At 56.2% G+C, this 23774-nt stretch overlaps 12 protein-coding genes across 12 annotated transcripts; 7 read left to right on the top strand and 5 right to left on the bottom strand.

The window, feature by feature from the left end:
• Nucleotides 1–585: 585 nt before the first annotated feature.
• Nucleotides 586–4075, top strand: L226DRAFT_538821 (uncharacterized protein). Its single transcript, XM_067681567.1, has 3 exons — nt 586–1004; nt 1066–1391; nt 1502–4075. Exons 1-3 carry the CDS (start codon nt 700–702, stop codon nt 3856–3858), a joined length of 2988 nt encoding a protein of 995 aa, XP_067531148.1. The 5' UTR covers nt 586–699; the 3' UTR covers nt 3859–4075.
• A 45-nt stretch (nt 4076–4120) lies between these two features.
• On the top strand, nt 4121–5050 carry L226DRAFT_538820 (small ubiquitin-like modifier). The gene is made up of 5 exons (XM_067681566.1): nt 4121–4336; nt 4482–4594; nt 4776–4843; nt 4902–4925; nt 4985–5050. Exons 1-5 carry the CDS (start codon nt 4265–4267, stop codon nt 5002–5004), a joined length of 297 nt encoding a protein of 98 aa, XP_067531147.1. The 5' UTR covers nt 4121–4264; the 3' UTR covers nt 5005–5050.
• A 1048-nt stretch (nt 5051–6098) lies between these two features.
• On the bottom strand, nt 6099–6579 carry L226DRAFT_616084 (uncharacterized protein; the record flags this gene model as incomplete). The annotated part of the gene is made up of 2 exons (XM_067686861.1): nt 6473–6579; nt 6099–6418 (listed from the first exon to the last, which is right to left on the bottom strand). The coding sequence occupies exons 1-2, from the start codon at nt 6525–6527 to the stop codon at nt 6099–6101; spliced, it is 375 nt and encodes a 124-aa protein (XP_067531146.1). The 5' UTR covers nt 6528–6579.
• A 536-nt stretch (nt 6580–7115) lies between these two features.
• On the bottom strand, nt 7116–7529 carry L226DRAFT_616083 (uncharacterized protein; the record flags this gene model as incomplete). Its single annotated transcript, XM_067686860.1, has 2 exons — nt 7399–7529; nt 7116–7348 (listed from the first exon to the last, which is right to left on the bottom strand). The coding sequence occupies exons 1-2, from the start codon at nt 7463–7465 to the stop codon at nt 7116–7118; spliced, it is 300 nt and encodes a 99-aa protein (XP_067531145.1). The 5' UTR covers nt 7466–7529.
• A 289-nt stretch (nt 7530–7818) lies between these two features.
• On the top strand, nt 7819–8862 carry L226DRAFT_538818 (uncharacterized protein). The gene is made up of 4 exons (XM_067681565.1): nt 7819–7860; nt 7915–8443; nt 8534–8566; nt 8621–8862. The coding sequence occupies exon 2, from the start codon at nt 8181–8183 to the stop codon at nt 8427–8429; it is 249 nt and encodes an 82-aa protein (XP_067531144.1). The 5' UTR covers nt 7819–7860; nt 7915–8180; the 3' UTR covers nt 8430–8443; nt 8534–8566; nt 8621–8862.
• Nucleotides 8506–8937, top strand: L226DRAFT_574676 (uncharacterized protein; the record flags this gene model as incomplete). The annotated part of the gene is made up of 2 exons (XM_067685087.1): nt 8506–8566; nt 8621–8937. 2 exons carry the CDS (start codon nt 8506–8508, stop codon nt 8935–8937), a joined length of 378 nt encoding a protein of 125 aa, XP_067531143.1.
• Nucleotides 8938–10319: 1382 nt separating this feature from the next.
• On the bottom strand, nt 10320–11441 carry L226DRAFT_574675 (uncharacterized protein; the record flags this gene model as incomplete). Its single annotated transcript, XM_067685086.1, has 1 exon — nt 10320–11441. One exon carries the CDS (start codon nt 11439–11441, stop codon nt 10320–10322), a length of 1122 nt encoding a protein of 373 aa, XP_067531142.1.
• Nucleotides 11442–12286: 845 nt separating this feature from the next.
• On the top strand, nt 12287–14263 carry L226DRAFT_225701 (uncharacterized protein). The gene is made up of 3 exons (XM_067673036.1): nt 12287–12308; nt 12363–12490; nt 12543–14263. Exons 2-3 carry the CDS (start codon nt 12453–12455, stop codon nt 14155–14157), a joined length of 1653 nt encoding a protein of 550 aa, XP_067531141.1. The 5' UTR covers nt 12287–12308; nt 12363–12452; the 3' UTR covers nt 14158–14263.
• A 44-nt stretch (nt 14264–14307) lies between these two features.
• Nucleotides 14308–16323, bottom strand: L226DRAFT_225694 (uncharacterized protein). The gene is made up of 3 exons (XM_067673035.1): nt 16213–16323; nt 16088–16158; nt 14308–16032 (listed from the first exon to the last, which is right to left on the bottom strand). The coding sequence occupies exons 2-3, from the start codon at nt 16103–16105 to the stop codon at nt 14413–14415; spliced, it is 1638 nt and encodes a 545-aa protein (XP_067531140.1). The 5' UTR covers nt 16106–16158; nt 16213–16323; the 3' UTR covers nt 14308–14412.
• A 1206-nt stretch (nt 16324–17529) lies between these two features.
• On the top strand, nt 17530–18687 carry L226DRAFT_538814 (uncharacterized protein). Its single transcript, XM_067681564.1, has 3 exons — nt 17530–17596; nt 17652–18511; nt 18574–18687. The coding sequence occupies exon 2, from the start codon at nt 17664–17666 to the stop codon at nt 18477–18479; it is 816 nt and encodes a 271-aa protein (XP_067531139.1). The 5' UTR covers nt 17530–17596; nt 17652–17663; the 3' UTR covers nt 18480–18511; nt 18574–18687.
• A 237-nt stretch (nt 18688–18924) lies between these two features.
• L226DRAFT_538813 (uncharacterized protein) lies at nt 18925–20741 on the top strand. Its single transcript, XM_067681563.1, has 3 exons — nt 18925–18949; nt 19007–20551; nt 20604–20741. The coding sequence occupies exon 2, from the start codon at nt 19007–19009 to the stop codon at nt 20546–20548; it is 1542 nt and encodes a 513-aa protein (XP_067531138.1). The 5' UTR covers nt 18925–18949; the 3' UTR covers nt 20549–20551; nt 20604–20741.
• L226DRAFT_492802 (FAD/NAD-P-binding domain-containing protein) lies at nt 20662–22915 on the bottom strand (the record flags this gene model as incomplete). Its single annotated transcript, XM_067677403.1, has 8 exons — nt 20662–20783; nt 20851–20904; nt 20971–21106; nt 21174–21312; nt 21368–21373; nt 21427–22113; nt 22173–22325; nt 22384–22915. 8 exons carry the CDS (start codon nt 22913–22915, stop codon nt 20706–20708), a joined length of 1785 nt encoding a protein of 594 aa, XP_067531137.1. The 3' UTR covers nt 20662–20705.
• Nucleotides 22916–23774: the final 859 nt, after the last annotated feature.

The following is a 23774-nucleotide window of genomic DNA, read 5'->3' as shown; positions in this document are numbered from 1 at the left end:
TGCATTCCTAGAGCCCATCACTTCACTTGTTGCATATTACTGTTACCACTCGCATCCCCATCTTCCGTCTGCGCATTCCATCTTCCACCTCGACCTCGACCTCAACCCCGACCGCCTCTGCCCTCTTTTCCGACACCTCCCACCTTCTGTACTCCCGTGCTCTCCCCCTCCTGGTTCTTCTGTTCACCCCTAGCCTGTAAAATGATACGTCTCCCCACCCTACCTCCTTACGCTCATACGATACGTTACGCGACACCTCCATACCTTCCGCCTTTTGCGCTCCCTCGCGGGAGTGCTACTGCTCCGTAAGACCATAATAATGAAAACGTTGTTTACCTTTCAGTCTGGATGTGTGCCGGAAATCTTCACCTCGTGAGTCTGGAGATTGACCCGGTCTGCGGTCTGCGAGACACAAACGGTAAGTAACAGTACTTACTAGCAGTAAGAGAGGAATTATTGATGTGGAGTAAGTAATTGGGTAAACGTACGATTTCAACGCGACGTCATAAGTAAGCCTACTTATGTCAGCGCAATAGAAACGGAAGCACTAATCTAGTTTCGTTTCGTCCGCCTAGCGCCCCCTCATCAGCCTCCTCCTCTTCTCCTCTTCCCTGACCACGCCTTGCTCCTCGACTCTCCTCACTTATTACACGCGTCGCGTACACACAAGACAACGGGCAGCGCAAGACGTAGGCCTGCATGGTACACCGGCCGGCGGACTCGCGCCTGCTCACCAACCTTCTGAGCCATGAGAAGGACTACTCGAAACAACTCTCTATCCTTCTCGACTACTCCCAGGCGACCCTCGCGTCGCTCTCTGCATATGCGGCTGCCTCTGCACCCCCGACTTCCCAAGTTATCATCGCCGTTGCCGGGGCGTTGTCCGGCGCGGATGACGCCTTGCGGAACTATGCGGCAGCCGTGGAGCGATGGCAGGAACAACTCAGGGCGTTGAAGGCCATGGAGGACGATGTGGGGAACATCATGCGCGACAGGGAGATTCTGTATGTGCTGTGCTGTCATTTCCGCAGGCTTTGCCGACGAGTTGACGTGTTGGGTGCATAGGGTGACACGGCTTATCAAGGCGTCGAAGCAGCAGAAACCTACGCGAGACTCGATGCTGAACGGCTCCCCTTCTGGCTCGTCCCTGAGCATTGCAAAACCCGAAGTGCAGGTCGGACAGAAGATGTCCGCTGCGCAGGCAGAGCTGCAGGCGTGCGAAGCGCACCTCGCCACGAAGGAGCAGGAGCTGAATGCGTTCCGCACGAATACGATCAGGTCGGGACTGCATGCGCGGTGCAAGGCGATGGTGGAATGCGGCTGGGCGTGGGGCGAGATGGGCAAGGAGGGCATACGGGCGCTGGACACGTTGGATATGCCGAATGGACACGGTACGTCGCGCATATACCTTGCTTTTTCTGCGCTGGTTGCATCGGAGGACTCCTTGGATGATCCCGTCGTTGTTGTTCAAGTGGTTTGCTAATACATGCACGTCTTGTAGGGAGTCCTGCGATGCACCCTTATCTCCATCTCCACAAGCCCCTCCCGGGCTTTGAGAAAGCATCGTCTGACGTCTCGTCTATAGCCCCCTCTCAGTCCGCCTCGCAAAACGGAGCGTCCCCGCCAGGTTCACTTGAGCCACACACATGGCGTGCGTCGCCTCCACCTGCAGTTGCAACACCTTCAAAGCCATATACGTTCCAAATTCCTCCAGCACACTCTATAACCGACTTTGCGCTGCCTAATGTTGTGGCCAATAGCACCATCCTGGAGGAGACGGGTGGCAGTAGCGCCGAAGATGAGGACGAGAGGCCCGTGGAGGTGCACGTAAACCCTCGCTTCAATAAAGGGGTAGGAGACGCGGATACGAAGGTGAAGTCGCACCCGAAGGCTGCACCTCCCTCGCGACATATCTCGTTCTCCCTGCGCACGCCCAAAGGGATTCCGAGCGATTCCAACATTCCCTTGTCGTACTCGCTACGCAGTGAGTCGCCGTCCAAGAAGCGCGGTGTACTCGGTAGCCTGGCTGGTCTGTTCCATATCGGCAACTCGCGCGGCGCCTCGGAGGACTCTCCTAACGGGTCGCCTTCGAAGCAGGGTCGCTGGCATACGCGCATTGACAGGAACCTCGCGTCGGCACGGGGCGGCAAGGGGGATGGGAGCTCGGATGATGAAGTGTCGCATACATATGCAGGACCGTCCAGTCCGCGCCTGCCGGTGTCGGGGCCGAATGGAGACGCGAAGCTGAAGAAGCGGACGATGAAGCGCAGCTCTGTGCAGACCCAGCCTGCTAGTCGGATGGTTGCGGACACGGAGAAGGGGTACGCGAGCGATACCGTCACGGAGTCGATGAGCAAGTCGCGCGCAAAGACGAAGAGGCAGAACAGCGGCTCGAAGCGCGTGGATGGATTTGGTGGTTCGGTCAGGGTTCCCAACGGCTCGCCAGTCGCAGGTTCTTCTGGAGCTGGAAGACTAAAGAAGAGCCCCGCTATGAACGCGATCCTCGAAGGCGAGACATCCCTTTCTCGCAACTCGTCGCTGTCTAAGCAGTCGGTCATGAGTGCAGCGAGTGCGCCTCCTCGTATGAACCCAGCCAGCGCGGCATCACGGCCTGGCCCAAGTCCAAGCTCACCCCCGCGCAAACGCACAGCTTCGCTCGACGTAGGACCATCGACCCCGAAGGCTGGACCGTCGACACCTGGCGGGTCGGGGCACAAGCGCACCGTATCGACTTCGGCGACGCCGACGCCTACTAGTGGCGAGCCGAGTCTGATGACGATAGTGGAGGGCATCTCGCGCTTGAACAAACAGGTGGCCTTGCACCAGGACCCGAACCGCCTGCTCGTCGTGCCCAAAGCTCCAGGACCTATCAACATCGCTCTCTCCGAAAGCTTGGGTGAGCTCCCTGTCATCCGCTCCGACAGCTCCCCACCGAAGACTGGCTCGCCGACTTCCCGACCTCGTAAGAATACAAATGGGGGGAAGGAACCAGAGGGAAACACCTACCGCAATTCGCTATTGCTCTCAGCGTCCATGTCCGCCCCTTCTCTCCATCATCATGCGCCTACATCTACTGCTAGCCCGGGTCAATCGAAGCCACTACCGCCTCTACGATCTGCGCTACGTAATCCTAGTAGGACACCGTCTCCGAACCCTCCCCCGAAGCAGCTAGCGAAGGTCGCCCGCGCTGGTAGCCCGTCGTCGGGCTCTAGCGGGGCGAAGTCGACGCCTGTCCTCCAGCACGCACCTGCGCCCAGTGCTGTTTCTGCTGCGGTCCCTGCCCCGACTGTGGCAGGTACGCTCACGGCAGAGCGTCCCCCGATGAAACGGCAAGGAAGCGACATCTCGTCGGTCTCGTCGATCTCGTCATACGAGACGGGACACGAAACCTTTGAGAGCGAACCAGACACACCTGTGCTTTCGTCAACCCCTATGCGTGCACCTTCACCGCCACATGCCCCGGGCTCGCCTTCTCCCGCTTCGCAACCGACCACGCAGCCCGATGGCCACGCTCAGGACGGAAGCGAGCTCTCGCATTCCACTGGCTCGACAATCCTCAGCGGCCCAGCCAATGGCGACCAGCCCCCACGCCGGCGGAAGAGCGTCCGCATGTCCCTCCCGCCGACGTTCTCAGCGACGCCGCCTGCTATTGAAGATACGGACGAGGACGACGCTGCGCAGAGCAAGCACGCGCCGTGGTCGTCTCCCGGAGGCGGGAGCGTCGCGCCGAGCAGCTGGGGCACGCGCATCGAGGCGAACGGGGTGCAGGACGTGTGGGAGGACTCGAGCGACGAGGACGTGGAGTATAGTATGGCGAAGAAGATGTTGACGAGGTTCTCGAGGAAGCATGAGCATTAGCAAGCATGGACGATACGCAATACACGATACACGAGTGCTACATTAGTGATAGCCCACTTCAGAGTACTGTACATTAAGCCTTTCGTTCTAACGTTATGTCTTTTTCAGGTATGGTTTGTTCTACCGCGACAACGCACATTTTCTTCCTATAGGATCCGTGTACTGTAGATATTCTTATTCTAGCGTATTGTTCCTTGTAATGCTATGGCTCTCCCTTGTTCTGTTCTCCTTTCTCAATACAAGATTTGCTTCTGTGCTTGGGAGATGAGCGCAGGACGCGATCCTTACATAATCCACTCTTTGACGCCTGAGGGTGAGGAGGACCCACAAACGCTCCTACGCTCTTTCTCTGCGAACCACTCGCATTACCGTCTTCTCTTCTCCCCTCGACGCGCAGAAACACACCATGGCCGACCAGGAGCCGTCCCAGGATGAGCAGCCAAAGATGGAGGAGCCTAACGCGCCCATCAACATCAAGGTACGTCAGACTTGGCTGCTCTATAGCACAATTCTCGGTGGTTTTCTTGCCGGTGGCGGGTATCGTGGATGTGCGACGGGATGCGGGAAGCATGGGAGTGTGCATGGGCGATGGAATGTGGGCTGACGCGTGTCTGTGTTAATAGGTGGTGACGCAAACGGGCGAGGAGGTCTTCTTCAAGATCAAGCGCAATACCAAGTTGAGCAAACTACAGGGGGCGTACGCGAACAAGGTCGGCAAGGACGTCGGCAGCATCCGGTGAGCATCTCGTTATGTGCTCTATCTGCATCTCCGTCGAGCGGGAAGCTCTGTGGTTCTCGATCCTCGTTACCCTCTGTGTGTGCGATGGTAGCGGGAGAACGAACGCACAATCGGCTGCAGGAGGAGGTTGCGAGGCTGTCGTTGCCAGTTGACTGACCAGTCGGTGTGCCCGTTTCAGGTTTTTGTATGATGGCCAGAGGATTACGGACGATGATACACCAGCATCGCTCGAGATGGATGACAACGGTATGCTCGTCCTCTTATCATCTGGGTAACCGCGATACTCATGCCTGTTGTCCCTCAGATACGATCGATGTCATGGTAGAACGTACGTGTAGGCTACGACTGCGTCTCCGAACTGTATGCTGATTTCGCGGATGCTTGCAGAGGTCGGAGGCTCAGCGTGAAGCAAAGAAACCCAGATGTCCCTTCCGATCGCTCTCTCCCCCTGGCCAGACGTCCATCGTGTATTATTGCGCTCTCCTTTCTTCCGCCTTGTCATCGTCCTCGCTTGCCTTGTTGTCTGTCGTACGTGAAGTAATGTTCAATGTATCATTTGCAGTTCATCCATCCTCAGACGTCTCGTGCGCGCTCGTCCACGCGACCGATGTTGCTGCAACTGCGAGCGTAGGGCATGGGGATGTAGCTGGGTGACGTTTGTGTCATGTCAAGAAGCTCAGGGCCGGACAGACATCAGATGCTTCTGGCGCTTTGGTTGTCCAGTTCACGACCCGCCGGGCACTCGAACTTTACCAACTCGCGCATTCGCATCGATCTCCCGTTTCTGTACTATAAGATGCAGCGCACCTCTTCAGCGCGTTTCGAGGAGTACATTAATATCTAGCAGCTTCAGATCAACTCTTGATACAACGTGGTATCGATATACCCAAGCATGTAGAACCAAGTGGAAGGGCAAGCTTCAAACTCTCCCCTGTGACTATCAAGACCACGGTATGTCCGACTTGTTCTCTCGTGCCCTCAAGTTTCCTCATGAGGATTTGTCTGCAGATGCGCGACCAGATGTACCGCGGCGTCGTCTGCGTTGAGGTACTGAGTATGATGCATTCAGCTTCAGAAACGTCTCGCGAGGGCTCGATCAGCGCGACGCTTGGGCTGCTTGGATGCGCGGTCGAGTGGGTCCCTGTACGCGGCAGAGGATGCGGGAGGGCACTAATGAGGTGCGATATTATGTTCACCGTGCGAGTCCATCCGTGCAGCTGGATGCTGAATGCGTGTCAATAGCGACAATCAAAGGCATGGCCCAAGAATCCCTGCAATACAAGTGTGACCCAAAGGAAGACGTAAAGTACAACAGAGTAAGGTAGGTGTTATGTCCGTGAAGTCCATCATGTCCGAATATCCCAAAGCTGATCAATTAACACCGCCGCAGCTGTCCTCGGGCGACCATTCACAAGGACGTCCATCCACGGCGGTAAGTAGGCCACCACCCCGCGCGCGCCCAACTATACATTACGCGCCGACGCCGAGCTTGTGTGGGCCGCTATGATGCGGACGAAGTAGTAGCATCGGTGTCCTTGCTCGACGCGGAGCCATCGCCCGCACTCATCGTTGGATCGTGGCTAGCTATGGCCGCCTCCGATCGACTGATGTGCCCGTCCGGGTTATTCGAGGTCGCATTCGCGCTCGCGATGAAGATCCCGGCCGAGAATGGACCGGGCTCGAAGAACGAAGAGATCGTGCCAACGGACTCGGCCGTGGCTAGCCTAGTGCCGGTCACCAAGGCCGCGTTGGAGCTGAGGGCGTCACTGTGGCGGTCGACCACGAGAGCACGACCTGCGGTGAAGTCGAAGTCGAGGGAGACTTGTGAGATTGAGTCTGCCAGTGGAGGAGAAGGCACCGATGGATGCTGCGTACCGTTGTCGATGGCCAGGGCAGAGAGCGCCAGAGTGACAATTTGCATCCGTGTCATGTGGCTTCCTGGGCAGCGAGCTGGCGAGGTGGGGTGGAGGAAAAGGTATGCAGTGAACTGACGACATGCGTCGATCGTCCACAGCACAGACTTATACCCGCTCTGGCGCAGCGAGGCCTGCGTGGTCTTCCTCCATGCTGCGCAGTCTAGGCACGACTTGGCTTGGCGGAACCCGTACTATGCCGTAGTGCGTGGTGGCTCAATACAATCCGCTCGGAGAAGGTGAGCTTTCGCACGTATCAGATACCCGCTGAGATCCGGTTTTTCTGCCGGTCACAGATCCCCGCGACATGCTCTCAATGATAGTGTGGCGTTGGCGTGCATGATGCGTTACCCGCGGATCGTATACCACCCGAATTCGTGAAGAGCGTGCACGGTTGAAGGTACAATTTGCTATCCTCCTTCGCGAACAAGTGAACGTCACGCGGAAAGGCATACATCCATTCTATGCATTGAGTTACAAGGTATGCTTTCTAATACATGCAAATTTCACTACTGACACCCAACCATCTGGCTATCACTTCGAAGCTACGAATGGGTCGAGGTCGCCGACGTTCAAGTGACGATGCTCGTCGCGACATCAGGTGTTCACCTCCGAGTCGTCGTGCTGGTGACCGTAACGGTCTCGGTGGAGGTGATGATTCGGGGATTACCGGTGATGGTACTCGTTTCGGTGACAGTAGTCGACGCACGGGCAGTCGTCGTATTGGTGAGTGTCGTCGTAACGGTGGATGTAGGAGTTACGGTGCTCGTCACGGTAGACGTCACCGTGGTCGTCGACGCCTGGCGAGCTGCGAGGCTTTGGTACTCAGGCTCAGCGTCTGCAAGCCCTGTCAGATCGGGATGGCGGAGAATGATCCTGAATGCTTACAAACACCCTGAGCCGCGGCGCAGACTGCGAGGAGAGCACCGACGACGGTGGACAACTTGGCGTACATCGCGGTGAATGAGATGAGGAGGCGCGGGTGGAAGGAAGGCGGCAGGGATCGGTGGGATAGGCACTGCGGAGGTGAGCACTCTTATACCAGAAGACACCCCTCCGAGCTGACCTGAACCTTGTGCGGAGATGGTGGTCTTCACAACAAGAGTCCCGCACGTTCTCCGGGCGCTGGCCGTTCGTGGGCATCATCCGTCCGTGTATGTCGGTGGTGCACTCCCCGAGGGGCTGTCTCCGCGCGGAACAGATGTGCGCTGTTCGATTGCTCCCGCCGGCGGACGAGCTCTCTACCATCCAACGAGCCGGCAGTATATGTGCTCAACGTCATTGGCCCTACCCGCACCGGGAGAAGACCGGTTACCATGCGTCTACTCTTCTTTTCCAACGTCACCAGTTGTGGGCCGCCACCAAAATGGTTGGGAGTCCGCGTGATTGACTTCCCTATGGTAGATCGCGAGGTGAGATACTACCATCGCGATCGAGGGAGATGTGCCTTACGAGGGCTCTCCCGCATACAGGGCTGGAGCTGGGAACAAGGCCGCAGTCGAAGAAAGGGGCTGTCAACGTTCGCTTGGACGGTCGCGTGTGGCAATCCAGGGGAAGTGATGCTCAGGGCGAGTACCCCTTTAATGGTTCGGCGCGGTTTTGTGGTTAACCCTAACATCCGAGCTTTTGACCGCTCAAGCGAAGACATTTATTCCTCCAGCTGCGAGCACATGGCGTGCACCGAACCCCTCCAAGTTTTGGCGCCCACATGCTCCGCGTTATGCCAAGGCATGGAGGTTCAAGCAATCGGCGCGGAATCTGGCGCAAATGCGGAAACAAAGCAGGTTCCGAGCGCACCCCTTACTTCCGAGCTCGGCAGGTTGCCGGATCGCTCCGTCATCGCCGTCGACAGACTCACTATCCCACAAACTAATCAGGTCGAAGAATCTGCAGGGTGGAAGCTGTCGAAGAGCACGTAACGAGTGTATATAAGGTGAGTCGTGTCCTCGTTTTCTCGTCACCGACCCCCGCCTCCCTATCCCTGTCACGATCATCATGAAATTCATCACACTTCTCACCGCAGTGGTCGCCCTATCTGTCGGCATTGATGCCAATGGTGAGTATCAGTTAATGAAGAATTCCCCCTCTCTCCTGACACGCGCATGAGCAGCTATTCCTCGCGATCGTGGCTCAGAACCCGCGGTCACGGGCGCGAGCGTAGTGACTACACCTGCCTCGACATATACCGTCTATACGGCGGTCACGGCCGCACCAGACATAAGGAAGCGTCAGAACGTTGTCACAGTTACGTCGTACACCACTTCGGTTGTGACAGGCGACACGGTCACCTCGACTGCTACGCGCACGACGACCAGTACGATTACGAGTACCACGACGGGCACGACCACCCGGCGGGTGACGACGACGCCCACGTCGACCGTTACCCGAACCAATACGAGGACGACCACTGTCACCGTCACTGCTTGAACGTAGATCATGCTACAAGTACGTTTCCTGTATCTGTTCAGCAGAGCAAGATGTAAGCCAGCGGAGTAGTAGTGCGCACCGATCGTGTTGAATGAATCCGTTTAGACTTGTCTCTTATCGTATCAGAAGTTTTCCTATTTGACGAAGAGAAGGGCCTTATGTCCGACGCGTCTATCCTGGAGGATTAGAGTTTCAGGAGAGCCACGATGATAGGGTATCAAAACCTGACAACGATCAGATGAGTGGGTACCATACAGATGAGAGACCAGTGGCAGAGGGACTACCAATATTGGAGGTCGTCGTAGTGGTGGCAATAGCTGATTGGGAGGAGAACAGCGTGGTGGTCACAACCTCAGGGATGGAGAAGTATTCTGTAGCGGTCGCGTCAGCAGACTCGGAGGAGCAGTGCGTGGCCGTGACCGCAATGAAAGAATACTCGCTCGCGGTGGCGACGGTAGGCTGTCCGGGGAGTAGAGCTTAGCTGTGACAGTTTCCGGGTTGGCATGCACCGGTACGGCTCGCATTACAGAGCAATGCAATGAGCGGACAGATGGGCGTGAATGGAGCGGCTACTCGCCCGACATTGCAAGTGCGGCCAAGGAAAGAAGAAGTTTGAACTTGAACATGGTCGCGTGTGCAGAAACGAAGTCGAATGGTAAGGAAAGGGCCCAGGTGCAGACTCGGAGCGGGCGAGAGGTCGATCGCGCTTCTGTCCTGATTTCTGGAGGTAAACCCCGCACACAGATTTTATACCGCGTACTCTTGCGGCGTCGTGGTGCCCCATGGGAATTATTGACAGGTGGCAAAACGTATAGTCAGTACTACATACAACGACGTATGCTTGTAGTGGCATGAACGGCGGCACACACCGAGAGAGGTTCTACAGTCGGGTCCTTGCCTGGCTAAACTTGACCGCTGCGCTGATGTTAATGCGATGATGTGTCGAAGCGACGGCTAGCAAGTACGGTACACAAGTTGGCACAACCGACGTCTGGGAGTCGAGTCGGACTGCTGTGGATCAGCGTGCGGCAAGACATGCCCGTGGCTTCTGGACTCGGAACTGCCGTGGAGCACTTTCGCACCGCTGCGCTTCTCCGCAGCTCATGAAGGGACTTACAAGCCTTGTGATCCGTTGTCGTCGTCGTCGATTTTCGCAGATTCCGATGAGGTATCCGACGGAGAACATGCCCGCAATGCAGGCCGAGCAATAGTGCGATTCGGCCTTTAATACTCTGAATAAAATCCTTGCGACATTACAATGCTAGAGCAGGAGCGGTTAATGGAGGCCGCAACTCGAGGCCAACTTCGAATGCGTCCACTGTTGGCACGAATCAATTCGTAATCTGGCCACCAGAAGGAACCATGATACTCACCAAAGATCATCACTTGAGCACGCCGACGCTCTCTTCCACCTGAGCCAGATATTCCCCGAGACGGTCATCATCCATGTAGAAGTCGTGATACAGGTGCAACTCTTGCAGCATATGACCGCGCTCCTTGCGGGCTCGGAGCACGCGGGGCATCACCCAGAATTCTTCCTCTGTCGGTGACGCGGTATGCGATTCGGTGGTGTCCACTAGCCTCAGACGAGGACAGTATAGAGCGCTGGAGTCTGACGAACTCGGGGTTCGACCCAGCGCCGTCCAGAACGGATGTATGGTCTCCGGTTCGCAATCCCTCGCATTGACGACCTCCAATCCGGGAAATGACTCGAACACGTCGATCCATGCTGTTTCATCTACAAGCGAGTATCCGCAGACATTCAGCGTGGTGATAGGAGCGTTGCAGAACAATTTGGCGGTGTCACTGAGAGTGTCTGATAGGTCAACCATGCTGCTATCGAACATCATAGTGAGCATGCGCGAATCGGCGGCCGGGGCACCACGCAAGCCGCAGGGTTGTCCGTAGACGTCGGCTTCAACCAAGAGAGAGGTTACATTGTTGAACATGGGGAAGATCCGGGAACGATCCTGGGGCAGCGAGGCGGCGATGGGACGTTCAGGATCCTGTTCGTTACTGCTGGTGATCATCAACGTAACGGATGCGGCTGCGGGGAGATAGAGGCTGTCCAGTATCCGTGTTGTCGGTAGGTATGCATTGTACTCCATAGTCAAGGAGTGGAGATGAGGGAGGGTGACGATGGACGCGAGAGGCGCCGGTCGAGTCTCGGGCACTCCGACCATGTTGAGGAACACCCCGTCGAGCTGCAGGACCTCGATATTCGTCATGCATTTGAGCATGTCGAGGAACTGACGGAATGGTATAGGCCACTCACAGCGGCATAGACGGAGGATGCTGAGGTAGGAATATAGCGATCGTTCTACAGGGGGACGGAAGGTGTCACCGGCGAGGCGTAGAGCACGGAGAGTCGGGGCATGCTTGACCGTGAATCCGAAGTTTACAGGTGTCGGGAGAATATCGGGATTGGGCAAGCATGTAACATGCAACATCTCCAACACTGGCCAATGCTGGGAAGCGAGCCAGCTGGCAACATATGGCTTCATGGAAACGATCATATCGATGGTGAGAGAGCGCACGACATTCGTCCAGCGGGCGAGAACGGACTCCAGGATGCCATTTGCGAGGCACTTCCGATGCAAGATGACGTCTGCAGATACGTTGGAACAACGTTCCAGGCAAACTTGAAGCCACTCTGCCCTCGAATATACTTGGATTGTCCGCCAACTCAGTGGGTTGAAACACAGGACTCTGCGCCAGTGCCGACAAACTGCTTGAATCGGCACCCAGCTTCCGCCAATGAGCCTTCCTTGCTTGTCGAATGTCCATGGATTTTTTTGAACAAGTCCAAAGATCCGGATGAGTAGCTCGGGAGGGAGAGTATTCACCGGAAGTCTGGAGTTGAGCTCTTGGTTTACGTCTGGGACATTACGTCTAGGTTCCTGTATTTGCGGCTCAGTGCGTCCGCTACATACAGAAGAGCATCCCTCCACCGTAGCGCAAGACTCATGTTTTGGATGGCTGAAACATATGATCCTCCCGCATCATTCTGCATACTGCGAGACCTATGCAAATTGACAGCGGAAGTTGGTTCAGTAATCAGTACGGCGGTCCAGATCTGACACATTTCATAGTACGCACTTTGCACTCTCAGTAGATCCAGGTTGCATGAAGGTCACAGACGGATCTAGCCTAGGCAGGAGACCTCGGAGCGCAGTCACCAATGCCAGCAGTGGCGGAGTGAGACCAGCCGCCGGCGTGTCGGCGTCGGGTCACTGCGATCACGTGACCGCGAGTGGTCGTCGCGGCGCGTTTGCTGCTTCAACTTGACCAAAACCACCAACATCGACTCCGAACAGGCCACACACCTACTGACGGTTGCGATAGATTACATCGAGCTATATGTTCTATAGGTGCGTCTTGGGTACTGTAGTCACATCACTGTACTGACACAACGACCGTGCCAGCAGCCGCTGAGGTCCAACGTCTAACATTCGCCGGTTTCAGGCCTCAGTGATACACGTCCCACTGGATTCATATCCAAGTTGATATATGATATGGCTGGTCTTCGGAAGAGAATTAGGGCTGCTGCTAGGTGAGCATCGGCGTGTAGATCCCTCCACTACGTCCCGCTGATCTGGCCTCAGTGATGTGCCTGAACCAGCTGATTCAATTGCCGTCGAGCAGACCGTCTATTCTCCTGCCGGAGCGACTAGACGCGCGAACCGCCACGCTCTCACCAACAAGAGAGACAGGCTTCTCAAGAGGAAGACCATACCCCAACAAGAAGTCCTTCGAACGCTAGACTTGCTCAATGAAGCCCAGGCAATCAACACCCTACCCAATGAGTTACTGCTCTATGTAATCGAACTCTCGCACCCGACCTCAGACGCGCTCGATGCCGCCAACTGGCTTGGACGGTTGTACGTCTGTCGTCGTTGGTACCACCTCATCACCTCCGTACCGCGCTTTTGGCGATACATCTACGTGTCATCACACCCAGAGTGGTTGGAACTCTGTCTGTCGCGCTGCGTGGGTGTTCCAGCTGACGTATACATTACGGGACGTTTCTCGCTGCTGTCCACTATTCCCACCATCGAAGAGCATGCGTCGGCCATCCGTGGGATCACGTATACGATTCTGAGACCCTCTTGGGTCTCGGACATTGCCCGACTCCTCTCCGTGCCCCTCCCTTCACTCCAGAAGATCGACATTTCCCTGTCTACGAAGTCGCCTCGGTACGCGGTGATTGACTCGACGCCAGAGAACCTAACGCATCTGAAGACGCTCAACCTGCGTTCCTGCCACGTCCCCGCCAACCCGGCAGTATACTCGAGCCTCACTTCTCTCGACATACGCGGATGCCCATGGAGTATCGACTTCGAGGACCTATTGAAGGCTCTTTCGAACGCGAAGTCCCTGAGCGAAGTGATCCTCCACGACTGCTTCACGAATTGGCGCAACGTTCCCCGCGGTCTCGCACAGACGAACCCGCCAGGCCGTGCCCCGATCGTGTTGCCGCGCCTTTGTATGCTGCAACTTACCACTATCCCGGCCAAACTGGCCTCGCAACTCCTCGCTCACATTCGCGTGCCGAATGCACGTCGCATTGACATCCAGATGAACGCGCCAGCTGATTCGCCAGCCCCATATAGCCTGTGGGATGTACTCCCTGTCAATCTCGCCGTTTTCTCTCCCACCATCTCCCTCGCGACCTCCCTCTATATAGTGCTGTTCGGAGCCTACGACCTGACTGCGGAGACTGGGGATCGCTCCCTGCATGTGCAGCTAACTCCGAGTGTTCACATAGTCAACGTCACCCGCATGTTCAACGGGCCACTAACCGCATACCCGGAGGCGCCGGTAAGCAAGTTCAGTCTAGCGACTATGAACGGCGTACTTTCGTTCACCTGGGAGCGGATATTACGGAGCTGGCCCACGTTGCAGCACATAGAGGGCTCCCTAGACACCACGTTCTTCTCAGCCGTCAAGACCGTATCACTACCCAGTGAAGGGGAACTCTGCTGCCTCAACCTCGCATCCGTTGCGTCGTACCGTTGTCTCAAAATGGAAGATGACACATGCGATCTGATCCTGGATGCCTTGCGGGCACGCGCAGAGAGGGGCGCACGGCTGAAAGAGCTAAAGCTTTATCTCCCGCAGCACCATGTCCACACGAATCCAAGGACGCATGAGCAGTTCAAGGCAGAGCTCAAACCTCTTGTCGAGAACCTTGATTATCAGTTATCTCCGTACCGTTAGGTATGAGTACCGTCCCTGTCTATACGAACTTTCAAAGGATATCGGTGGTTCTTCCTGAATACTGCTCTCGAATGTGGCCGGTGTCGATTCAATACTCAATGCTTGCTTTTGTGCTGATCGATGTCGTCGAAATTGGGAGAATCGCCAAGAGGTGAATGAAGTGGACATCACATCGCATCATGAAGGGATCGTCATAGGTACATCACATAGACATAAGGGCATAAGGCATAAATTTGGTACGTCTCATGGTTCTACTCAGTTCCGCCGCACTTGCACCGGACCCCGGACCAACTGTTTCATATCCTCCTCCGCGTCGAGCGTCCGGTACTCGATATCCTTCCTCGTGAACATCGTGCCCCGACCGCGGAATTCGACCAGCAAGTCATCGAGGAAGAGTCCAGCCATGTAGCGCGCGCGCAAACAATCCCTGAGTCCAATTACGAAGTACGGATCCCAAACCATGCCCGTGAGCCGCAGGGCACGGAGCTGAGGCAGGGCGGTGATGCAGGAGACTCGACTGCTCTCGCGAGACTCGCGCGGCATGAGCACGCTCTTAAGGTCGTTCCTCAGCCCGATGTGCTCGAGACTGACGACCTTCGAGAACTTGCGCAGCAGGCGGCTGAGATCGGCGGTGGCTAGGGATGGGGACCACTCCTTCTGGATGGTGAGCGCTGCAACCGGGGCTCGGGACAGGAGGTCGCCGAACTCCTTCGCGTGCTCAGAGACGGTGTACCTCCAGTAATGGACTCTGAGATAGTCGAACGTCAGAGCCAGCCGGCCGCACCCTCCGGGACCCCAGCACTCGAAGTCGTAGTCCTTCACAATCGCACGCGTGGCTGCCCCGAGGACCGGGATGCACGCCGCGTCGTAAGGAATTACGCTCGAGATGCCGGTGTGCGCGAAGGGGTGCTCGGGTCCGTCGACGTCGATGCGGATGTGGACGTCGATGTTGACCGAGGAGTCGAAGCGGATGTGAGAGAGGACATGGTGCACCTCCCGCGGGTCGTCCGCAGTCAGGTAGACCTCTCGAAGTTTCGGCAGCGCGATGCTTATCTTGGACTGATCCTCACCGAAGATAGGGAATGCCCGGTCGATCTTCAGAAACTCGAGACGTTGGCAGGTGGCCATAATGTTCAGGAACTGGTCAAGGTAGCACCGGTCCTGCGCGGGAGAGCAGCCCAAGGACAACGCTCGCAGGTTCGGGATAATCGGCGAACCCCAGTTGACACGAAGGTGCGTGAAGTGGACAGCTTGCAGGTTCGGCACCAGCTCGGGCCTGATGAAAGGCTGGAAGTCGTCGTCCCTGGCGCGAGGAACGGTGTTCACCCAGAGCTCCTTGAGCTGGGGCATCGAACTCCAGCAGAAGATGCTCGTGAGACCGCTGAGAATGTCCCGGTCGTCCAGCTCGGGGATGATCAGCTTCTCGATCCTGTGTGCATTCTTGTGCAACGTTGACACGAAGAACGGGATTGGAGCGGGGTCGTGGAAGGTGATCTCCAGGGGAACTCCGTCGGGGACGAGGTCCAGGCCAAAGCGCAATGCCCACCCGGTTGACCCGACGTCGATAACTCGCCACAGACTGGGGGCCGTGAACGCAATCTTACGCCACCGCATGCAGGTGCTCGAGGCCGGGATCCACTTCTTGTAGCTCCGGTAGAGCTTCCAGGGAGCCAAGTCGCGCACCACTTCGGTCTCCACCATGTACTCGCAGATCTTGACGATCAGTTCCGGAGGAAGCGTCTTCGTCAAATCGCGTCCGGTGGCATTGCGTCCCGGAGAAGGGACCATGGGGCCTCTGAGCCTCATAGCTCTAGGACGGGGGCGTTCCTGGAACTCAGCTCTGCGGCGCCTGGGGTGGTCCATGGGACGGTTGGGCTGTGTCAGGACGCGCGATCAACAACTTGCCCGCAAAATGGATGTTACCACGCACCGTGTAAGCAGGAAGCATTGCGGCGGAGAGAAAGAAGTCAAGGGCGTTGTGCTGGTTGTCTGAAAACGTGTCTGAATGTATGTCAGTTCGCTGCAGCCAGAGGAGGGTACTGTGAGGAGACTCACATCGGCTCGAGGACCAACTTGGGGTCTGTAGGTCTTGCAGCAGTCGTTTTTATACCGGAAAACACGAGGCATCGAGGCAACTGCGCAGAGTCCAAGCGGTTCTGCCACATCCTAGGACAGCAACAATAGTGGTCAAAGCGTGAGTGGCTCAAGTCAAAGCGTCGGGATAGGCTATGCGATGGCACTTACCGTATAGGGCAAGAACCTGAGACCAGCCCAAGCATTGCAACTAAAGCGCAACGGCGAGGTCAAAGCGAGTTGTTCCGCATAAGCCCGACGTCAACCCATATTCAGGTAGCGGGAGCTGTCAGCCATGGAACGACACCTGAACCAGTAGTGTACGATTGAGAACGACGCAGTCCAGGCGATGTGGGATCAAGGGCCGCGCTTCCTCACCTACCGCCGGTGTATTCTCCAGCTCGGGCATGGTTACTGATGTATGTATGATTTACTGTTGCCATCAGAAGCTTGGCCTATCTTCTGCCTGCGTTGCGACAGCGGGAGGTCAAAGCGACGAGGCGGTATTGTTCCGGATACGGTGGTCGTTCACATCGCTTTGTTGTCGGGAAGTTGACAACACCACAGACAAGAGCTTGTCAGTAGATCCTTACCACTTGGCAGAGAAGCCACTTACCGAGCTAGGAAGAACGGCAGTTATAATGACGAGACAGAGCGGGAGGCGTCGACCCAAGTTGCGGCAGTCCTTGCATCGTAGCAGCGTTTATACGAGGAAAAGCTCGAAGTTTGCGTCACGGTACGAGGTCCTGCAGAGATACACTGAAGCATGGATGAGGATGAAAGGAACTCGTCGCAGACCCTCTCCTCTTGAATGTGGAGGACGTTCAGTCGCCGAATCAACTTTGATTTACTTGGGCTTATTGAACTGTACCGCCACACTATCATCAGGAGTACTTATCATCAATAGCGCCCACCCTCCTAGCAATGGTTCATCTCCTCCTCCCGACCTGCAACCCTAAACTGGAGGCGACGAGGCCTCAGGAGTGGAAGTACACTATTGCACACATCAATCGAGTTCCAGAAGATCTCTGATCATTCAGTGGGATTTTCGCATAGTATCTAGCATAATGCGCCTTCCGATAGTGTTTGGCGGAAACATCGGGGCCATTCCCCACTAGCAGCTAACTCCAGCTTTCGGATTCCCCTGTACCATCAACAGCGAGGAGAAGTCATCCGCAATCAGACACGCTCGTATCAGGCCATCCGAGACACCAGTCTCGCAGTCGCCGCCACGTGACCATTGGCACGTGCGCCCCCCTGTACAAGGCTACAGCTCGCCTCCTGTCTTGGATCGCCTCTAATCCTTACCCCGGGCGTTGGTGTGCGGGCTGGTGCGACTGCCATTGAACAACAACAAGCTTCATTTGTACGTGAGATGGTACGCTTACTAGTGCCTTTGACCTTGACATATGCATCCCCAGAATCTGGTCGACATGGGCGGAGAACTCTTCCTGACGAAGATACGCGCGGATAGCACGACTGAGATCGACGAGGCTTGGGAGAATCCAGCCCCGCCCCGCAGGAAGAAAGAATCCAGAGACACTGGAGAGGAGAAGGTCATGAAGAAGCACGAGGACGACGAGGTATTAGATGATGATGAAGACGAGGAGGAGGAGGAGAACGGCAACTACTTCGATTACAGCTACAGCGGATTCGGCTTCACGAAGGGCGAAATCCTACGCGGGGCTATCGCTTTTCTCCAGACCGTGGAGAAGGACGCGAAGGAGCGACAGTCCACCAACAACCTCGAGGGTGCGCGCGCGTTCCTCCTCGACTCCGGCATCATCGCTGCGAAGGCCGCTGTAGACGACGCCGCTGCGCTCAAAGACGGCTTGGCCGCCATAGCGTCTGCGTTGCGTGTCATGCGCGGCTGGGTCCGCCCCACGACCTACCCGGGCAGGGTCGCCCCGACAGGCTTTGGGATGCTCATGGCCGGCCTGGGCCGCGGCGGCGCGTCGATGGACCAGTTCCTGGACAGCAACTACCGTGTCTCGCTCATCGCGGAGCTCTTCTGCTGCCCGCTGGAGCTTGCTCGCGTCGGCATGCGTGGCATTTATCTCTTGCTGAAGTTGCCCGACGACAAAGTGGCAATCTACTCGGACGAGGCGCGGGCCATGGCGGCGGCTATGGAGAGGGCCGAGCCATACGTTGCGCAGGAGACGGAGAAGGGAGTCGGGTGGTTGGAAGTGTGCAAGAACCTCCGCTTGTTCTTAAGCATGTGCGACGACGATCATTTCATCCAAGGCTAGTACTTTGGGCAACACCACTTGGTCGTAGTAAGGTACGCTGGAATTCCATTCTTTCTCCCATCATCGTCACATTTACGAGAGTTCGGCGGAACAGCTGTCCTGGCAGGGTCACGTTTTTATATCTATGTTTGACGCTGCTGTTTCCCCGTTTCTGTTTGTGCAATCCAAAACCACTGTATTCTCCAGAATTAGTGCCTCAACTTACGCTGCCACGTAGTCCTGATCGAGTTGCATCTTTCACCTGGATGGAGTTCAACGTTCAACCGTGATCAGGGAATCAAAGATATCCTTAGTGACTCCCTCAGCATGCAACTTCCGTGCTACTCCATTGCATTAAGTCCCAGGGGCCTCTTGTCACGTACAATCGCTATCTCGATTCGCGGCAATTGCCGACCACTAGTGTTCTTTTGCCGAGCTGTCTCAGCAACGCAATCTATTAGCTGCTGCCAGCACGACTCACCTGTCTGAGGGTATGTTATACCACGTAGTTGTCATACTAGATGCTGAAAGTGTTCTGTTACCACCAGATGCCCTCCCATCTTCCGGAGGACGTACTCATTCCTATCTTCAAGCAAGATTGGGAGCAGTCATGTTTCTGTCGGTGTCCTCAGCCTGATATCGCTGCTCTCGATAGGAACCATGCATGCCATTGGACCCGCATTATGCTCGTTTGCCGAGAGTGGCGAGCTGTAGCAGTCATGACGCCTAGCCTCTGGCATGTCATACATGTGGACAAGAGCTTGAAGTGGCTGCAGATATCGCTTCCTCGCACGCGGACCTTGCCCCTCGACTTCATTTTCCGCGACTCCCTGCTTGCGCTCGATGCAATTCCGATTATCTGCGCTATTTCGCACCGCATCCGGAAGTTGGCTCTCCCCGAGATGACCAGCGGTAGCTTCGCAGTGGTCCGCCGTACCATTTTCAAAGAAAAGCTCGCCGCTCTACAGGAGCTAGACCTCTCAATCACCAGCGCGATAGGCATGATGATTAGGCAGGCCCCTCTAGGATTCACTCCGGATCGCTTCCCCGACCTCCATACCTTCCGCCTTTCGTGCTTCCTCATCGACTTCGAGCCCGCTGCTTACCATAAGCTCAGGCGCCTCGATCTCCGTGGCTGCACCGTGTCGGCTATGTTTGGCGGCATGTACTCGTACGAGCAGTTGATCGATATGCTCGCTGGGTGCGAAGCCCTCGAAGAGCTCCAACTTCAGCAATCCATTTCGACCATAGTCCTCGTCAACCTCCCTCCGGAGAGAGAGCACCGTGTCGTCCCGATGTCCAAGATGCGCAGATTCGTCATCTGGGACAAGACCCCCGTTGTCGCGCGCTTCCTCTCCTACATCGACCTCCCGATCGAGTCGTCTGTCCGCATTGTCGGCACCTACGACAGCAGAACGGACATCAGCACAGCTGTGGACGCATTTGTCTCTCTCCTTCCCAGAGACAGGAGTGGGTTCCCTATCCTCCGTGCCGTCACTCGCGCCGATTTAGCGTTTTTCCAAACGCACGCGAAGCTTCGGGCGTGGCGCGGGGATACGAAGGTCACGTTCAAGCTCCGTAGCTCCACGGACAGGAAGTGGGAGTTCTACTTCAACCGCGGGCTTCGCGAGTTCCGTGACATCTTCGCTGGAGCCCCGCTGGAGGAACTCAAACTCCTGGGTGACATGGGCGCCATCTCGAAAAGTGCGACGACTTGGAAGGATACGTTCGCCGCATACCCCACTCTCCAGCGGCTACTGGTTTCAGGGTATCGGAGCCCTGTTGCGATGCTCCGTGCCCTCGTGGAGAGCCCCTCTACGCCTGACGGCTCTGCGTCTATGAACGTCGTAGTACCGAGCCTCCGTCACATACAGCTGCAATACTTGCCCTGGTACCCGGACTATGTGGATACGTTGGTAGAGATTCTACGGCGACGGAAGTCACTTGGCGCGGTTGGACTGGATATCCTTGACATCGAGTTTCTGGTGGCAGAGGAGATCAAAGCCAAGTGCGAGCAGTCTTTAAGTCGCCATGACGAAGAATTGCACTCGCTCGTAGGCGACTTTCGTCACGAGCTCGAGCTTGTGTAAGCGGTACGTCGTATTGTTCTAACGATGATTGCATGCTCAAAAATTCGCCACAAAGTTTCTCAGCCTACAATACACACGAATCATTGAATATCACTATACTCTATGTTACACAAGCTTGTGTGCGCCTTCATATGCTGGTGTTAGGATACATGCTATCTCAGTTCTTCAACTTGGCGCCCTCGCGTTTTCCGTCCTTCGGCATCAGGCCAAGCTCTTGTGCTTTGATCTGAATTGCCTGAGGAAAGCAAAATCAGTTGTGTGCATGTGAATGAGGCGATATGGCAAGATGCGTGTAGACCTACCAGCGGCTTTGACAAGAAGCGAGAAGTGAAGAAGTCGCCTGTTGCGAACCAAAGCTACAACGACAGTCCATCAGCATACCATACCGTTCATGAATATGAATGGGCGCGATGTATCCCTACCCCAGGATGCCCAGAGGGACGGTAGCTGCCCTTAATTTCACCCTCATCGTCGAGCCCGTATACCTCCTCGGTTTGGTCGATTACGTTCTTGCCAAGAAGTTCGCTGTTAGCCTCCCGCATGTGAACGTATCCCGTCCTGACAAAGTTCACAGTCGTTAGTGTCATCAAAGCGGCTATAGCCACAAAAAGAAGACGCCACTTACGCGAACACCACTAGGTCGGCGGGTAATTCAGTACCGTCGCTGAGGACGATGCCGTCGCGCGTGAAGTGCTTGAGCGAGAGGCCTGCCTTCACCTTGATCCTTCCGTCCGCGATGAGGTCCGCACCTCCCTTGTCCATCCCTGTAAGAGCTAGACGTCAGCGGAGATACAGCTAGGTTGCGGATATTTGACTGACAGTACCCTGTGCGACGTGTCAGCGCTGGAACAAAGTTCGGACAGAGCCAGGTGACTCACCTCCCAGTCGCTCGAAAACCAGCGGGTAAACTCCTTGGCCCTCAGGGCCCAGGTCAAAGTTGACGCCACCCTTGCGCAGCTTCTCGTGAAGTTCCTTGTTGGCCTCCCATGCGGAGTCCTGGTCAGCAATGAGGACCTGCTTGAGAAGGCCGAGCGGCATCGACGCGAAGCGGAAATCGGCGACGTCCAGCGGAACGTTCTCCGGGAAGGCGCCTCTAACCTGGTCGCACACGAAGTCGCGTGTCATCACGCACGAGCGCGAACGTTGGACCATCGTGACTGACGAGGCACCACGAAGCGCGAGGTCCTGGCAGACGTCGATGGAGCTGTTCCCTGCCCCGACCACGACTGCCTTCTGACCGGCGAAGTGCTCGCCTCCCGGGAACGCGGACGAATGGAGGATGCGACCATGGTACCGCTCCATGTCGGGGATGTTGGGAATGTTTGGGCGCCCGAGGGTGCCTGTGGCGAGGACGATGTGCGCCGGACGCAGTTTGACAGGGACGCCGTTGCGGAGGACGATCACATCCCAGACGTGGTTCTTTTCATCGTAGATGGGTCGCGACTGGAGCTCGGAGTTCGTCCAGACAACAAGGTCTTGGATGGACGCATAGTGCTCCAGCCAGTCGCTAAGCTTGTCGCGAGGGGTGAACTCGGGCCAGTTTGTGGGGAAGGGCTGATACAGAACTGAGAACGAAAATAACATCAGCGAAAGCGCCGCGACGAATAAGAAGCGGTCCAATTACGAGTGTGGTGCTTCCTGACTGTATGCAGGGTCAATGTCGGGTACCTCTTCCTCCAAGTATCACCGACACGAGCGTGCCGCTCGATGACCAAAGTGGGGATGTCCATCTGCTTGAAGCGAGCCGCTATTTGTAGTCCTGTCTGCGCAGCTCCCACTAGTATAGACATGTGAGTGACCAAGGTGATAGGCATTGAGAACGGTACGGGACTTACATATGATGACCTGAGGGTTAGTCTCGACGTTGTGGACCCACTGCTCATAATCCTTCTGCATGTGCCTCTCGGCAATGCCAGTCACATCGTCCCGCCACGGCAGGATGCTGAGCTCCTCATGGCCAGGCAGGTCCGACACCATGGTCAAGACTGTGAATGCACGGTACTCGCCATCCGTGTCAGCGAGGAGGCGAACCGCTGCATGACCATGACCGTGCTGACACTCGAAGGTGAATGCGAACTCGACACCAGTACCACGGTTCAGTGCTGCGGGGAAGGTGCGAGGGGAGAGATCGGCATTCTCGTCGAGCTTGACGGCGGAGATACGGGCCTGGGACAACGTGTTGGAGAGGTACGAAGAGATCTTCTCGCGACCGGCGAGGGAGCGAATGTCCCACGTGAAGACTAGAAGGTCCCGCAGCCACCCGTCAGGGAGGAAAAGGTTTGCAAAAGCGTTGGCATCCGCTTTCTGCAAAACCGACGTGCAGGCGGAGAGCCACTTCGAAGCTACGGTTTGAGGGTTGAGAGACATGGACGAGAGGGGGTGGGATGAATGGTGGCAAAGGAGCGGTTCTACTCACTATTTATGCAATATGTGGGGCTCAGCCGCGGGACTTGGCGCACCGCTATATCGTTGACCGTTTACCTGGGTATCACGCGTAGTCAGTGCGGGCCTGATAGTGACATTGCCAGAAGCAAGTGATAGTATTCTGGCGATGACTCACCACAGCTACCGTTCACTTGTTTCCCCGAATACTGGCTCGATACAACGGGTTGTTGCTCGCTCGGAGTTCAGAAGAAGGTACCCTTGCATCTCTTCGGCAAGGCGCGACCGCCACGGACATAATGAAGCGCAGAGTACACAAGACTGAATGGCCCAATTCGCTGCCAGAAAAGTTTCTCCGACCGGAAGCGGGCATAACGACATTAGCTTGACCCAGCAAGAATCCTCTCGAAGTAGCTGACATCGCATTCATGGCCTAGGTTGACGGACGGCAGATCTGTGTGCACGGTATCAGCTGCGGCCGTCAAGGGGTTGGGGAAGCTAGAGAAGATGTGCACAAACCCGGACGGGCGTTGCGTTGCGCTTCTAGAGCGGCGCCCACGGACTCCGCGCATGACGCGAACTCTATGTGTGCGCTACCTTGAGAGAGGCAATCCTGGCAGGTGTTATTTGACAAAGACAAGGAGTCACTCCCCTTTATTCGTCTTTTTCAGAGACATGCGAAGAGGTATCACTGTTAAGGCGAATAGCGCTTAATATTCACCACTCATGGCACACCAACGGTAATCATCGTACTGACCGACTGAATTAGAAGTGTGATAAGTAGTGGAGGCGCGCAGCGCGCACAACACGAGTCCATGCTCTAGGTGTACTGGAAATCAAATGA

This window comes from Lentinus tigrinus, assembly GCF_003813185.1.
Source record: "Lentinus tigrinus ALCF2SS1-7 unplaced genomic scaffold L226scaffold_36, whole genome shotgun sequence".
Lineage (NCBI taxonomy): Eukaryota > Fungi > Basidiomycota > Agaricomycetes > Polyporales > Polyporaceae > Lentinus > Lentinus tigrinus.
The sequence above is the reverse complement of the archived record's forward strand: the minus strand, read 5'-3'. Positions and strand labels throughout refer to the sequence as shown.

Coding starts and splice junctions, on each gene's coding strand:
- L226DRAFT_538821 (XM_067681567.1), top strand. CDS start 700: ATGGTACACCGGCCGGCGGACTCGCGCCTGCTCACCAACCTTCTGAGC. Junction 1,005..1,065: donor ATGCGCGACAGGGAGATTCT/GTATGTGCTGTG, acceptor TTGGGTGCATAG/GGTGACACGGCTTATCAAGG. Junction 1,392..1,501: donor GGATATGCCGAATGGACACG/GTACGTCGCGCA, acceptor CACGTCTTGTAG/GGAGTCCTGCGATGCACCCT.
- L226DRAFT_225701 (XM_067673036.1), top strand. CDS start 12,453: ATGGCTGGTCTTCGGAAGAGAATTAGGGCTGCTGCTAG. Junction 12,491..12,542: donor AGAATTAGGGCTGCTGCTAG/GTGAGCATCGGC, acceptor ATCTGGCCTCAG/TGATGTGCCTGAACCAGCTG.
- L226DRAFT_538818 (XM_067681565.1), top strand. CDS start 8,181: ATGGCGTGCACCGAACCCCTCCAAGTTTTGGCGCCCACATGCTCCGCG.
- L226DRAFT_538813 (XM_067681563.1), top strand. CDS start 19,007: ATGCCCTCCCATCTTCCGGAGGACGTACTCATTCCTATCTTCAAGCAA.
- L226DRAFT_538814 (XM_067681564.1), top strand. CDS start 17,664: ATGGGCGGAGAACTCTTCCTGACGAAGATACGCGCGGATAGCACGACT.
- L226DRAFT_538820 (XM_067681566.1), top strand. CDS start 4,265: ATGGCCGACCAGGAGCCGTCCCAGGATGAGCAGCCAAAGATGGAGGAG. Junction 4,844..4,901: donor GCTCGAGATGGATGACAACG/GTATGCTCGTCC, acceptor GTTGTCCCTCAG/ATACGATCGATGTCATGGTA. Junction 4,926..4,984: donor GATCGATGTCATGGTAGAAC/GTACGTGTAGGC, acceptor GGATGCTTGCAG/AGGTCGGAGGCTCAGCGTGA.